This window comes from Polypterus senegalus, chromosome 10 (genome assembly GCF_016835505.1).
Source record: "Polypterus senegalus isolate Bchr_013 chromosome 10, ASM1683550v1, whole genome shotgun sequence".
Classification (NCBI taxonomy): Eukaryota; Metazoa; Chordata; class Cladistia; order Polypteriformes; family Polypteridae; genus Polypterus; species Polypterus senegalus.
The window spans coordinates 108,337,897-108,352,896 of record NC_053163.1 but is presented as its reverse complement, the minus strand read 5'-3'; the positions used below and the strand labels follow the sequence as shown (position 1 = coordinate 108,352,896).

General features: G+C 34.1%; 1 protein-coding gene across 3 annotated transcripts in view; it reads right to left on the bottom strand.

Moving 5' to 3' along the window:
* stag2b (stromal antigen 2b) overlaps positions 1-15,000 on the bottom strand; it is a 210,987-nt gene that overhangs the window by 46,616 nt on the left and 149,371 nt on the right. For 2 of the 3 annotated variants that reach the window (XM_039766312.1, XM_039766310.1), the window contains exons 12-18: positions 6,908-6,987; positions 6,671-6,778; positions 5,152-5,263; positions 4,858-4,975; positions 4,559-4,662; positions 4,075-4,167; positions 2,430-2,519 (exon numbers count right to left, since the gene is read on the bottom strand). In XM_039766312.1, coding sequence (XP_039622246.1) covers positions 2,430-2,519; positions 4,075-4,167; positions 4,559-4,662; positions 4,858-4,975; positions 5,152-5,263; positions 6,671-6,778; positions 6,908-6,987 — 705 coding nt within the window. The remainder of the gene's footprint in view (positions 1-2,429; positions 2,520-4,074; positions 4,168-4,558; positions 4,663-4,857; positions 4,976-5,151; positions 5,264-6,670; positions 6,779-6,907; positions 6,988-15,000) is intronic. The other variant, XM_039766311.1, reaches the window with a different exon arrangement.

Genomic DNA, 15,000 nt, shown 5'->3' with positions numbered 1-15,000 from the left:
GGCACACCTATCCTTGGCCAGTTTCGCCCATTCCTCTTTGCAGCACCTCTCAAGCTCCATCAGGTTGGATGGGAAGTGTCGGTGGACAGCCATTTTAAGATCTCTCCAGAGGATGTTCAATCGGATTCAAGTCTGGGCTCTGGCTGGGCCACTCAAGGACATTCACAGAGTTGTCCTGAAGCCACTCCTTTGATATCTTGGCTGTGTGCTTAGGGTCGTTGTCCTGCTGAAAGATGAACCGTCGCCCCAGTCTGAGGTCAAGAGCGTTCTGGAGCAGGTTTTAATCCAGGATGTCTCTGTACATTGCTGCAGTCATTTTTCCCTTTATCCTGACTAGTCTCTAAGTTCCTGCTGCTGAAAAACAACCCCACAGCATGATGCTGCCACCACCATGCTTCACTGTAGAGATGGTATTGGCATGGTGATGAGCGGTGCCTGGTTTCCTCCAAACATGACACCTGGCATTCACACCAAAGAGTTCAATCTTTGTCTCATCAGACCAGAGAATTTTATTTCTGATGGTCTGAGAGTCCTTCAGGTGTCTTTTGACAAACTCCAGGCGGGCTGCCATGTGCCTTTTAATAAGGAGTGGCTTCCGTCTGGCCACTCTACCATACAGGCCTGATTGGTGGAGGACCTCTGGAGCTCTGACAGAGTGACCATCGGGTTCTTAGTCACCTCCCTGACTAAGGCCCTTCTCCCCCGATAGCTCAGTTTAGATGGCTGGCCAGCTCTAGGAAGAGTCCTGGTGGTTTCAAACTTCTTCCACTTACTGATGATGGAGGCCACTGTGCTCATTAGGACCTTCAAAGCAGCAGAAATGTTTCTGTAACCTTCCCCAGATTTGTGCCTCGAGACAATCCTGTCTCGGAGGTCTACAGACAATCCCTTTGACTTCATGCTTGGTTAGTGCTCTGACATGAACTGTCAACTGTGGGACCATATATAGACAGGTGTGTGCCTTTCCAAATCATGTCCAATCAACTGAATTTACCACAGATGGACTCCAATTAAGCTGCAGAAACATCTCAAGGATGATCAAGGGAAACAGGATGCACCTGAGCTCAATTTTGAGCTTCATGGCAAAGGCTGTGAATACTGATGTACATGTGATTTCTCAGTTTTTTTATTTTTAATAAATTTGCAAAAACCTCAAGTAAACTTTTTTCACATTGTCATTATGGGGTATCATTATTGTGTGTAGAATTCTGAGGAAAATAATGAATTGAATCCATTTTGGAATAAGGCTGTAACATAACAAAATGTGGAAAAAGTGATATGCTGTAAATACTTTCCGGATACACTGTACATAATGGTTTTTTTTCCCTATTTGTGGGTTTGTTTCCAAATAATTTAAAACAGTTTGAATCTATACAAAGGAAAGGATACAGTATAGAGGAAGTTTTTTTGAGAATTTACTTTGTATTAATACCTACTTTATTTATATGGACCTAGACAAAGGATTTATTTTGTGTTCTCCTGTAAAACTTGAAAGCTTTAAGATTTTAGTTTTAGAATTAAGATTTTATTTATTTGAAATTGATAAACAAATTTAGTGTGTTCTCCTATAAACCATGAAAACTTTTGACTGGTCATAATTGGGACTTTTTTATTTTGTATTACTCATTTTATTTATTTGGAATTGACCAAAGAATTTAGTTCTGCATTTTGTTTGTGTTTGTTGAAGCTTTTGAATGGTCAGAAGTAAGATTTTAGTTTATTACCTACACCCATTTTATTTATTTGAGATACAATTGTATAATGTTCTACAATACATTTTACATGTTCAGCTTCTGACAGAAAATAAATACTGTTTAAACCAAAATTTACTTTATGACATCTTCACATCTCATTTAGGAGTAAAAAGGAACCTTAAGTGTGACAGAAAAAGTGATTTGATTTATATTGTGATATATATCGATACCCACTGATATGAAAAAAAATTACAGTGGTAAACTTTTTTTCCATATCACCCATCCCAACTGTGTAGCCTTTGTGTATTTGCTTTAGGGGTGAATATTTTTTTAGTTTTGTCTTTTGCAGAATATTCTAATGCATACCTTCACTAACCCCTTTTAAATATATTTAAGCTAAATGTACAGGTTGAATCTAAATGGCTTTAATATAAAGTCTTGCAGTAATCCAAACTATAATACAGGTTCATTTACCTTTCTTTATTTCTGAATATTGCATTTCCATTATGTTAAGTCAATGGTAAACCTGATGTTCCACAATGTCTGCTTAATAACTCAAACAATCCTCCAAATAGTTTACTTTCTTGTTTAATAATATGTGTAATAAAACAGATCTAACCAATTAAGGAGAAAACATCATCAGAATAGGAAATAAAAATTTATATCTGAGCATGGGATACATACTTAATGGTATTAATATACCAAATGTTAATTTTTAATATACCAAAAGCTCACCTTCTCTAATCTTCCGGTTGTATAAATCTCTAAGTCAAAAAACTGCGGCAACTGTAACAAGTTTGTTACTTTTTCAGCATCTACAGAGTACTGTAAAAAGAAAACAGACTCACTTAATAATGACAAGTTCACAAACAGATGGGTCGAATGACCAAAAAAATTACCATTTTCTAGAACAAATCATATTTCCTATTAAATTTTTATAATGTGTATTTGTTTAAAGAAAACTACTAAGTAACAACTTTAAGAACAAAGTACTTGCAAAAATTAACAATGACTATTGCATTATTAAACTATGAATTCTCTTAATTTTAAAATTGTAGGAATTTGTTTTTTTAAAATACACAAATGATTTATTTTCTTGAAATTATTCACAGAGTTTAAATACTTTACTACCAATTACCTTTCACTATTGAAATATACCGATTGTATTCTATTTCACTAAATAAAAACTGATCCAACTGTTGGATTAGTTGATATAAAAATATGCAATAACAGCACTATTTGAGTCCCATGTTACGAGCTCTTAAAAATGCGTGGATGTTTAAATTAATCAAAATCTACATATGAAAAAAAATGTTCAACTTTATTTTATTTCTAAAAGCAGGCTGCTAATAATAGTGCCTTTAACAACTCTTTAAGATATTAGTTTTAATTGCAACACACTTTTTGGCTTTACTTTGCTTAACTCTGCAGTTTATGACTTCACTTAAGATACAGCAATTACCACTCAGGAAGAATAGTTTGTTTTACTTCTTTTTTAGTGTAAAAATGTTTCTTTATATAAAAGTTGATATAAATATTTTTCTTGTAGCTATACCACTTGAGAAAGTAGAAACTTTTCCATTGAACTCATAAGTTAATTTCAGACAGAAGAAGCCTATTTCCTTTAGTGCTCTCTCCATCTTTCTTTGGTTCCTCTAATTGACATCTACATCTATTTTCCCAGTAGCTATACAGTATAAGATGAGGTGATATTAAAGACAACAGACTGAAAGGTGGTCTGTAAAAATACTGTAGAACAAAAGGGGGAAAATGGTGACAAATACTGAGCAAGGTGTGAAATTAACTAGCTAGGGGACCAAACTTTTATAGGAGATCCTCTGTGGATGTTTTGTTTTTGTCTAATACAATGGCATGAGACAAAGAATCACAAAAATGTTACAAAATTAGGCAACAAATGCTCGATTGTGCTACACACAAAGAAAACATCTTGGATAAAATTAAATATCCATTTAAATGTGTTCCATGAATATTCCTGAACCATACTTTCAAAACATTTATATCATACTGCTGTTTAGATATGGGCACCTACTAAAATATTTTAAAATATCACTCTGTTATTAAACTGTGGAGAAAAAAAAAATCATGAATTTAAAGTAAGTATTTGTAACCAAACCAAAGTTACATGAAATATCTTGCATTAGACACATTAACAACTACTTACTGCTAAGATTCTCTGACAGAAGAGCTAGCAATATATCACTGCCTTGGTCAATTGAATATTCAACTATATTGTTAGTTTGCAAGTTTGACACTGAATCAAGCATTCTATGTCTTATGACTTTGCTGATATATGCAGACAAATTAAAACAAACTTCTATTGGCTTTCTCTTCAAGGAATAAAAGAACATGCTTACAATACCTTAGCTAACAACTGAGGCAATGACACTGCAAATAATTCAGTTAATCGCGTCCTGTCATCCAGCTGTGATTTTTTCTCTTTCGCTGTAAGCACCTTAGGGGAAAAAAAAAAAAAAGGACAGAGAATAATGTTTACAATGAATTTAAGGCACTACCTACTGCAGTTATTTACTGCAATACAGGTAACACAAGTGAACACAGCCACCACTTCCCAGAAGCACAGCATATGAAGGAAAAATAGAAAATAAGAAATAAGAATACGAACATGGGAAGAATGACCAAAATCTTCATAAACATTACAATGGTCAGGATTTGAACTAGATACTATAAAGGTTTGAGATAGCAGCCAATTCTAACAAAACCAGTAACAAACTAAAACCATAAACACAGAAAAAGAATGCACTTTTGCAATGGGGAAAAAAAGATATTTTGCATTAATGTTGTAGTGCAAATTTTCACCAAAGAATAATTCATCACACACTCACTCTTTTGCCTGTTCCTCTTCCTACTGGAGGATGGCATTCAGCTGCTTGCCGAATGGTACACAGCATAATTTCAATGAGTGCCGTTTCCTGCCTATCTGTCAAAGCTGAAAAAGAAAGGTAAGTTACATGCAAAATGCATCAATTCAGACTTCATGTAGCCCAAATAAGAAAAAAAAAACACTACACAGCAAGATAACTGTAAAACTTGAGGAAAAAAAATAAAGCTAGAGACTCAAAAAAGAACTGCACTGAGACATCATGTAATCCAAAAATATTACTCTGCATAAAAATGAGCTTACCTTCCTCTCCTGGGAGAGGATCTTCTAGTAAAAGACTGACCATACACTCCCAGTCCTTCAAAAGCTCTGTAGCGCAATCCCACATACTATCTACAAGGTAAGCAGCATGCTCATGAAGCTGCAAAAACAAAACGTGCACTGTTAAGTTTAATGAATTAGCAGTAGAATTTAACAAGAAAAAAATATATGTAAATTCAGCAATGATATTTCCACAGTTCAATTTTAAATCAAATATTAATATTTATAATTAAAAATGATATGTTTACATATAGAAAAGGTAATCTAAGTACCAACCTCACTTTCTAAAAAGAAAAATACTAAAGTCTTCACATAATTTGCATTTAGACTTTGCCTTCCCCTCCTTTTGGGCATGCCTTCTTCTTCTGGGTCCCGGTGACTGAAAAGCCTAATAGCAGAGCAGAAGAAAAAAAAAGTTTTTCCCCCATTTTCACAAAATATAGATTTTTAATAAACATTAGTAAAATTTACAGTATTATTCTGAGTAAGTCCACAATTCATTTTAAAAAAAAATGCAAGTTATGTCTGCAATTTAGGTGATTTCTGGTAAAAGCTCAAATTTGAGGACACAACAGCTAAAAATTAATTGCAAAGGAACGGTTAATTTTAGATTATGTTTTAGCTCTTTTTCCATTGAATATGGTAACTTTTCATAACCAAGAACTATGGTAACCATTGACTATATGCTCTCATCTGTCATACCTGTAATATAACATCTTATTTTTCTCATCAATTATTTTATCAATTCTTCAGTCCTTTCATGTTGTACAATATACAAAGTTTCCATGCCTTGAAACATCTTTGTTATATCAGAGCTGTAGAATATTGCATATTACAAGCCACTTTTTAAAAATCTTTTTAGGGTCATCTTGCTTTGTTTTTTTAGCAATCATTTCACTATGTGATATACAAATTGGATACCTTTGTCAAAATGTGAATGCTAACAAACATACATTGATTAAAGAGTGCTTTGACTCAACAAGACACACAATTTTTAACACTGCAGGCAGATTTTGACCAAGTTTAAAGAAAATGTGAAATTATTAAATACAAAACAAACACTACAGAGAGGCTCAACAAAAGACATTTTGTCACCGTCATCAAAACAACAAATAACAGAATTTCAAATGAATGTGATGTTCTTACAGCTTTCCAGATATTCACTAACATATCTGCTAATGTGTACAGTAACACACTGAAGAGAACCAAAACAGACTATCAGCTGCACTGATGGGTTTGTAATTGCCAATAATCTTACACTACTCATGCATGAAAGTTCTGCACATGGCTCCTACAGCTCTGTGATATCACGCTGGCCTCACAAAGCATCCTGGGATGCTGGGAAAAGAAGTCATTGTCTAAGTTGGGCACAACGTGAATTTCTAGTAAAAACATTCAGCAAACAAGGTCACCATCATATTTGCTGTAAAAAATATTTTGGCGTAGTTTGCTGTTCGACACTACTCACAAACTGCTATGACTGAGTCACTGGAGATGTCACACTATATAACTGGTGACCACAGGTGCAAACCCAACTCTCCCAATTCAGATGGGCATCTTGTCATAGGACCAATCTGGGTAACAGATATGTCAACTAAGATTCAAAAAAAGGAAGACAGGACCTTATTTTTTAAAGTTATATATTTCGCTTCTCTGATGATAATCCCCTTTGGAAAGAAGCATACCTCTTTACAATTATCTATTTCTGAAATATACTTTCCTCCTAACAAATAGCAAAAATGTTGCCTTTATATAGGTATAAAAAATATACACGTTGTATTATCTTAAAACTTACTTTTTGTACAGGAATTCTCCAGCTGCTACAGCCACTGGCCGATGAGCCGAATACACCAAGTGGTACACATTTTCACAGTCCTCTGCAGTAAGAACTTCTTCACTGCTACTGTCAAAGATTAATTAAAATATATTGTAAAATGTTAGACAAAATACATTAAACAACATACAATTCCAACCAGAGACATAATGTAAATTATTATTATTATTATTTTTACAAATATTACAAAATACTTACTGTAATACAAGGGTTAAAAGTTTTATTGCTTGAACAGCTACATCATATTCCTTATCCAAGGTCATAGACACAATTCTATCCTAAATGTAAAAAGCATAAAGAATTAATCTTTTCATTATTTTGACCCCAGGAGAATTTATGACAACTAAACATTTTTCAAAAGCAGTCTAGCAAAACCAAAACAGGCACAGCTGGACTTAAATTAATGTTATAAACATGGTGTAAACTATTCCAAACCATAAAGGTAGTATTAATTATTTGAAATAATAATAAAAAGGGATACAATTATTTGAAATAATAATAAAAAGGGATACAATTTATGAAACTCTAAGTGTCAGAGACCTCCTTAAATCATCAGGGGTGTGCATGGAAAACAAATACATTTTAAAATGGTATTCTAGCAGAAAATTAAATTGTTTTGATCTCTGAAAAATAAGTCTACTTTTTGAGTGTGTTGGAGCTAAAATTGTAACTGTTGAACTAAATGAATACCAGAAAACTTACAAATGGTGTAAAATTTCAGTGTGTTCCAAAAATGATGATTTTTTGAAGCCTTTTTTTATCATTTGCTTCCTCACAGCCAGAAGCATTTTTCTTTTTATTTATTTTTTATAATACTTTTGTAACAGTGTTAATAGAATGCAATTACATGTATAAGAGCATATAAAAATCTTGCTTTTAATAGTATTTTACAATATCATGTGATTCAAAACCAAGACCAAACAGGTGTGTGGTGGCTGAAAGAGTTTGCATGGACACCATATTCCAACTGAAAAATTCTAAAATTTACATTGATTTTTTTACTATTGTTAGTTGTTTGTGGTTGAGGATATAATTATAGATCATTTTGTGGTTGAGGGCATAACTGTAGATTCATTTTAATCAAAATTCATTTTTTTATTGAAAGAACCCAAGGCAAAGTTAACGCTGAGTGGTAGCTCTGAGGCTAAGGATCTGTGCTAGTATTTTGAAGGTTGCCGGTACAAATCCAGTTACTACCAGAAGGGATCTTAAGTCTATCGGGGTGCTGTATAATGGCTGACCCTGTGCTCCGACCCCCAAAGGTTAGATGAAAAGACAATTTCCCTTTTGGGATTAATTCAGTGTACCAAATACAAAAGGAGAAAAATCAAAAGTGGTCTCCCCTAGATTTTCTCATATACTCGGATATGGGGATGGATATTTGAGGAGTAAACAGCAAGACAACAATTATATTTTTAATATTATGTACATTAAAGAACCACCAACAAATCAAATCAAATTAATGATATATTGAACAATTATTATAAAAGTAAATTTGAATAAATCAGACTCTCAGCTACATCAATAAAAGGTAAAGTACCACTTCTGGTTAACGGAAATAGCCCAAAAGTTAATAGAAATCTACTGTTTGTACCTAATACTTGTATGCAAAATTTAGTTGATCGAACTGAAAGAGTACTCAAGTTATCGTCTTTACACACACACACACACACACACACACACAAACACATACTTCCAAAAATGGTATTTTCATACTCAGGGAGGTCTAGGACGTCGAGCTTCATCAAAATCTCGAAATGGAATTTTTGGAGGATTCCAATACTTTCCCTATACTTCGTATACGAGAAAATCAGGGATGTCTAAAATGTTGAGATTCATCAAAATCTCAACATCAAATCTTTGGACGATTGCAATACTTTCCCTATACTTTGTATATGAGAAAGTAAAAAGTTCACCCACAACTCTATTTAGTCATTTTAATGGATTGCACTGGGAATTTATTTTGCTGTTAAGAACAGCTATCTGACATGTAAAACATAGAAATATACAAATTGAAATAACTGCTACTGAAATTACAAAAACTTGTACAGCTGGCTCTTTTCTTGATAGCACAACGAAAACTGAACTTTCCTATCAAATTTTCTTGAACAGCAAGTTCACCAAATTTTCTTGAAATATGGTCCACCAGGGACCAAGATGTTTAATGGAAACAAACAGATAGACAAACACAATAACAGAATGCCAACACACAAAAAAAAGAAAAAACAAAAAAGGCAGCAACTAATATTACAGTTATATCTATTCTTTCCAAAAAGGTCAAAGAGCAATATGCCATCCTTGGAAGTCAGAAAAATGAAGAACAAGCAGCCTGTTAACATCTATCCTTAACTACACCTTTCTAATTAAATCTAGCATCACAATGTGCTTCATAACATTAATTAAATAATTAAATAGACACTGACAAGTAAAGACTGCTAGTAAAAAAGGAAATAAGTCATTCTTGTGCAGACCTCTAAAACAAAACTTTAAATTTATTAAAAATTTCACAAAACATTCACATATGACTGAATGAAAGTTTTTAATTTAAAAAAGAAGTGTAAAGATACAGATTGGTTGTATTTATTACACAGCTGATGGATTTGAACATAGTGTATGTACTAGTAGCCTAGGGGAGTTTCTAAGCTAAAAGAGGCATTGCTCTCTTTTTCTAAGGCATGGGAGGTAAAGACTAACTGTACAACTCCAGACACAGGGGCTTAAAATCTTTGACTGAACAACAAATTTCTGACAATTTTGAAGGACTAACCTTCATATCATCAGCCACAAATTTGCTCTTGTGTGCCAATAAATAAAAAAATAGTAAAAAAAAAATGGCAGTGTCTCCTCTTCTCCTGTCTTTAAGATACAGCCTCAGCTCAACCAAATGGAGACTTCCTGACGTCTAGGGAGTGGTTAATAACATAACTGTAAACTTGAATAGCTATCTATTTAAAGAAAAAATACAGTGCTGAACCTCAGTACCGGAATTATTCAACAGAAATGCTACGCTATTGGAAGGCAAGGTGTACAAGCAGGAGATGCTGAGTGTAAGAATGCTTATATTTCAGTGAAGAGTTAACTGTTCACTAATTTTCAGCAAACATATTTTATGCTAACAAGGCAAAATCATTATAAACCTCAAAGACTGCAACAGCAGCTCAACACAAGGTGCAACCAAACCCTGACAAACCGAGAAAAAAAAATACAAAGCACACTCTTCATACTACAGGAGTTCGTAGGCCCTGATTTAAAAGAAAATTTTAGCAGAAATTAACGCCTCAATTCACTGACATAAGAAGAAATTAACAATAAGAGAGTTATATATTTTGTCATTGTAGCTACAGTAAAATATGTGCACTTCTGGTTGTTAATGTTAAACTAAAAGAAATAATCTTTATCTTTTATATGTTTCTTACTCCAAGTTTAAAATGAACGCTAAACCTGTGAGAACACAAGCTTCTTCATTTAACTTGCAGCTGACTCCAACTAGGAACAGACTTCAGATTTGCCCATCATGTCAAATACAAATCTATTCACAGGTGATAAGCTGAGAGAAAGAATGCAGCTATGAGAAACTTGCAAACAGGGACAAATTTACTAATTTACCCATCTAACAGACCAGAAATGTTACAAAACCAGTTTAAAGCTGGCACTGAATGAATAATGTATCCTTAAGCATTTTTTTTTTAAAAAACACAAGAATTAAAAAGGGGAAATATAATTCAATTTTTGTACCCTCTTTATGGAAAAAAAAAACAGAGAAAGAAATCCAATACAGCCTAGATTAATGTCTTTTGGCTTTCCCTGCATCTGTGCAACCACATATATATATCTTCTCTATTCTTTGTACTGTGAATAAATTATATAACTTTGGTTAATAAAGCACATATTTACAGATTTTTTAATTGCTAAGTCTATTCACCATGCTAGAAATTACAAAACTAAGAAAGTAAAGGTGATTATGTGCTCTTCTATCAATTTATTCATTTTGCTTACAGAAGAAAATTCATCTTTATCTCATTGTAAATTTGATACCACTGCCTAGTTGCAAGTGAAAGACTCAAAGTGCTGTGGCATGTATAACTTTGGGACATAGTAGAAACCATTTTAATGAGGCAATCTTTGCCCCCCAACTGAAATCCAGAGGCAGCTTACAAACTAATAGGGAGATTACGTAAAACATGGTAGTATTTCACCTGATCAGAATAGTCAAAAATTACTCATTTACTGTATACTGCTTTATAGCTGAAATAATAAAACCCTGAGCAGTGTATAAACTTAATTTACTTTCTTTCTTGTTTACTTACATTTATCATACTAAATTATTACTTATTAAACTAGCACTTTTGTTTCAATTAAAGTCAGAGATTTCAGTTAGTCATCCATAAAAATCTCTTGGGCATGAAGATATCAAAACAGAAGGCAGCCTGATAGCAGTGATGCAGCCAAAGTGTCACTTTTCAGCTGTCAAATGCAGTTAAAGGATTACAAAGCCCAAAAGTTGACTGTGCAGACAGACATGAAGGCAAATATAGAAGACAGACCTGTGTAGTGCCCATTACAGTTTGGACTAGAAAAGTGCAAAGTGTGAAAAAGTGTCAAACAAGACAAACAGAAGGGACAATCACAACAAGCGAACAGGACCAGAGCAGGAAAGAAGAGCACTGAAGTAGAAGTTGGTACTAGAATAAAAAGGTGTCAAATTTTGATCCTAGAGAACTGAAGGTTTTTGTTCCATTGACTCGTAATTGGGTAGCCAATTGCTTTATACTTCATTGGTAATGCTGCTGATGGAATATGCTTCTTTTGCTTTAATTTAAACTCTCTTGCTTCTTAAAATACAGACCCCTTGATCATTCCTTTTTACTTAAGCTGCAACCTAACAATAATCAGAAAGAAAGCAAACTAACATAACTTGATGGTATGAGAATTTAGCATGTCCATACTGTTGGGTTTTAACCTCTTATGCCCAAAGGGGTGTTTGCTATTATTGTGCCCAAATTACATACCAAAAAAAACACTAAAGGAGCTGCAAATGACTATAACATTTCACATTTTTTAAAGAAAGCATGATTAAAAACCTTTGTTTCACAACAATATCAACTAAAAGATTTTTAAAAACTGGCATTTTAGGGATTTCTCACTAAAAATTAAACTGGATTTTACAGTACATAACCAAAACATACCTTGAATCAGCTATTATTTAGCATGTTTATATGTACTTTAACAACCCAGTTATTCACAGAAACCTGGCTTCTAAAATGTCATGTAAACCCTTATTCCAGTTAGAGAAACAGGGTGATTTGGCCATGTAAACACTTAATCGAGCTACAGTTGAGAATTTTATAGTGTGCTTATGTTTGCTGCCCACTTTTGGCCTGATTAGTGTTGCACTTGCTTTCAGCAGTCATGGGCGGGGGAAGTGTTCACAAGATAAAATTCCTAACGCAAAATCTTGGATGATATTATTCCTTCTCCTGGTTGAAAAAAAAAAAAAATCAGTCTCAGTATTTTAGAAAATCGCTAAATTTAAACTGAGCTAAAAACATAATGCTAAGCTCTTCATTAGCACAAACTCGGTAGCAGTGTTGGGGCAACGCACTCAAAGTAATGTGTGTTACGTAGTAACCAGTAACTTAACACAATGTTTATGCTACAATACCTGATCATCCCAGCAGTGCTGGGTACAAGGCAAGAAGGCACACATACCAATTTTTTTGCTGCAGAGCCAAGCACACAACATCGTCTCATCCACTACAGTAACAGAAACATATTATTAAAGAATCAAGTTTAGTTTTCACCCAGCTATTTGCTATAGATTTGTTGAAAACTACCATTCTGCAAAATGCATGAGAAACACAGATTAATGGAGGCCAATGAGGATGTTCGACTCTTTTGTGCAATTTAATGATGTTAAAGCATCCAGGACAAGGAGAACTCCAGAAGCATACTTGTCCATATAAGCCTGGATTGTAAAGAAAACAGGTTTCTACCTTATCCTATTTACTCAGCTTCTCCTGGTTGTGTGTGTGTGTGTGAAGCTAAAAACACAAGGTGTCCCTTTTCAGACCATTTACTCTCTTATACCTAAAACAAGTATTCCAGTTATATATTTTTAGAAAAAAAACAAAACAAAAACAAACTACATCTCACTCTGAAGCAACAAGTAAACCATTTGTAACTATGTACATATAGTTATGTACTAAGCTAAACCTCTACCTTCAGAATTATTTTCATGCCCGTCCTTGACACAATTTCTGTTTACTGCTAAACACAGTGAAACACTACACTGTGTACAACAGATTAAGGTTTTTGTGCTCTAATTCACACATTTTCTCCTGCCTGTGTTAATTTTATTTTTTTGTTGTTATTATTACTTTATTCTTGCATTTCACATCTGAAATAAACGATGTACAGGCACACTTTTATATACTAGTTTCTTCCAGTGCCTTGCCTTTCCTAGCAGCACTGGGCACTGAGCAGGAAAGGGCCCAAGAGCTAGTGTCTCTTTCATACACCCACATCAACCCAAACAATTCACACAGAGTGTCTAATCAACCTAAACGGCACACGTTTGGCTTGCAGAAAGAGTGCATGAAGTGTGATCAAATTATTTTCAGTTGGTTTTTTTTTTATGATATACTAGCATTCAATCAAAGAAGTTTTGCCAACCAAACGGCACAATATAGTGACATTCGAGTGAAGAAAGGGTTGGTGGGTATCCTTGTAAAGCACTGAAAAACAAGTACATTTAGTCAAAGAGCGAAGTAGTGTGGGTTGAGACTCTTTGAAATGCCGTCCTTTCAAAGAGGGGGTCGATTGTGACTGTGGGAGTGGTTCTCTGTGAAGCACTGCAAAATAAGTACAATCGAAAGAAAAGTGGCCCCCAATAAAATTAAATTAACACATACTACAGAGACATCCCATTGCAGTGCAGGAGAGGTGGGTCCCCACATGAAATATCAAGTAGCATGGGAACATCATAACTGTACTAACTGGTATGCTAAGAAAAATTGCTTGTACTCAGCTGAAATTGGGAGAGCACTACTTAGAAAACTAACAACGAGAAGGTGTAGAAGTTTCCAGGTAACTGAACCCATGATGCTTGAACGGTAAAGCTGCATTCCACGTTTCAAAGTTATAATATAAGCAATACTTACAAATTAAGCATAGAATCAAGCTGTTCAGCCTGCACGCCATTCTCAACAGAGTCATAACTGAGTCAGAACTTGACTCAAGGTCTTCATATTCCGTATCACTAGAATTGTCGAAATTTTCTAGGACATCCTCAACCATATGTTTTCTTTTATTGAAGAACAACAAGTACATACTTCAAGTCTTTTTCCCCATAAAGCAAACAATCTCCATGTTCTCCTTGGGCATTTTTAGTGGAGTTTAGTGTATAAAACGCATAACAGTTCATAAAGCTGAATTCTCGCTCACCCAATTTATGTTTTGCCTTCTGCATTAAGCTGTGACATGTAGTATAATTGACCAATCAAAGGCAACTTAAAAATCAATGGAATATTCTAAAACTCAGCTATCCAATGGTAATGGGCCTTTCACTGTATGTGATTTGATGTAGGTGAGATCTTTGATAAAACCAGATTTACACAGCTGTGACGCAGCTGGGCATATAAATGTGAAAATCCGAGAATTTTACTAATGAAAAAGGACAGACAATACAGAATCTTATGATTAATTTGAAAGAACACACCTTTTGGTATTTAAAAATACAATTACTGCTTTTGATTGATTTGTGGGTCTACCAAAATGTACACAGACAGCTTTGAAAAATGTCAGTATCCCGCCTGCAGGAGAATGCAGGTTTAAGAGCTCAAGTGACTAAACTATATAATTTGGAGGCGTTTGTGCCCTTGGTTATTTCATATATTGTTTTGTGAAATCTGCAATTTATCATTCTGTACTCTTCCATGACAAACAACTAGACTACAGAATGTCATGCACATCTTTGACAGAAACATTACCCTCCACTCACACACAATCCACCATCCAAATGGTTAAACAGCCTGAAAAATGCATATTTTTCTGTATGAAATGAAAGGGAAGAGGTGAAAAAATAAACACAAAGTACTTTTACATTTCAGCGTTCATCAACTTTTGAAAACTCAATCTAGATATGGACTACAGGAACAGTATCAATTTAGACTAGGCAATTCATTAAACAACTTAAAATGTCTAGGAAGGCAAGAATGATGTAATGCAGTTGAAGTAAATGCCTATTAAATTATACTAACAAAGCATGAATGAGCATTGCTTAATTACTGTTT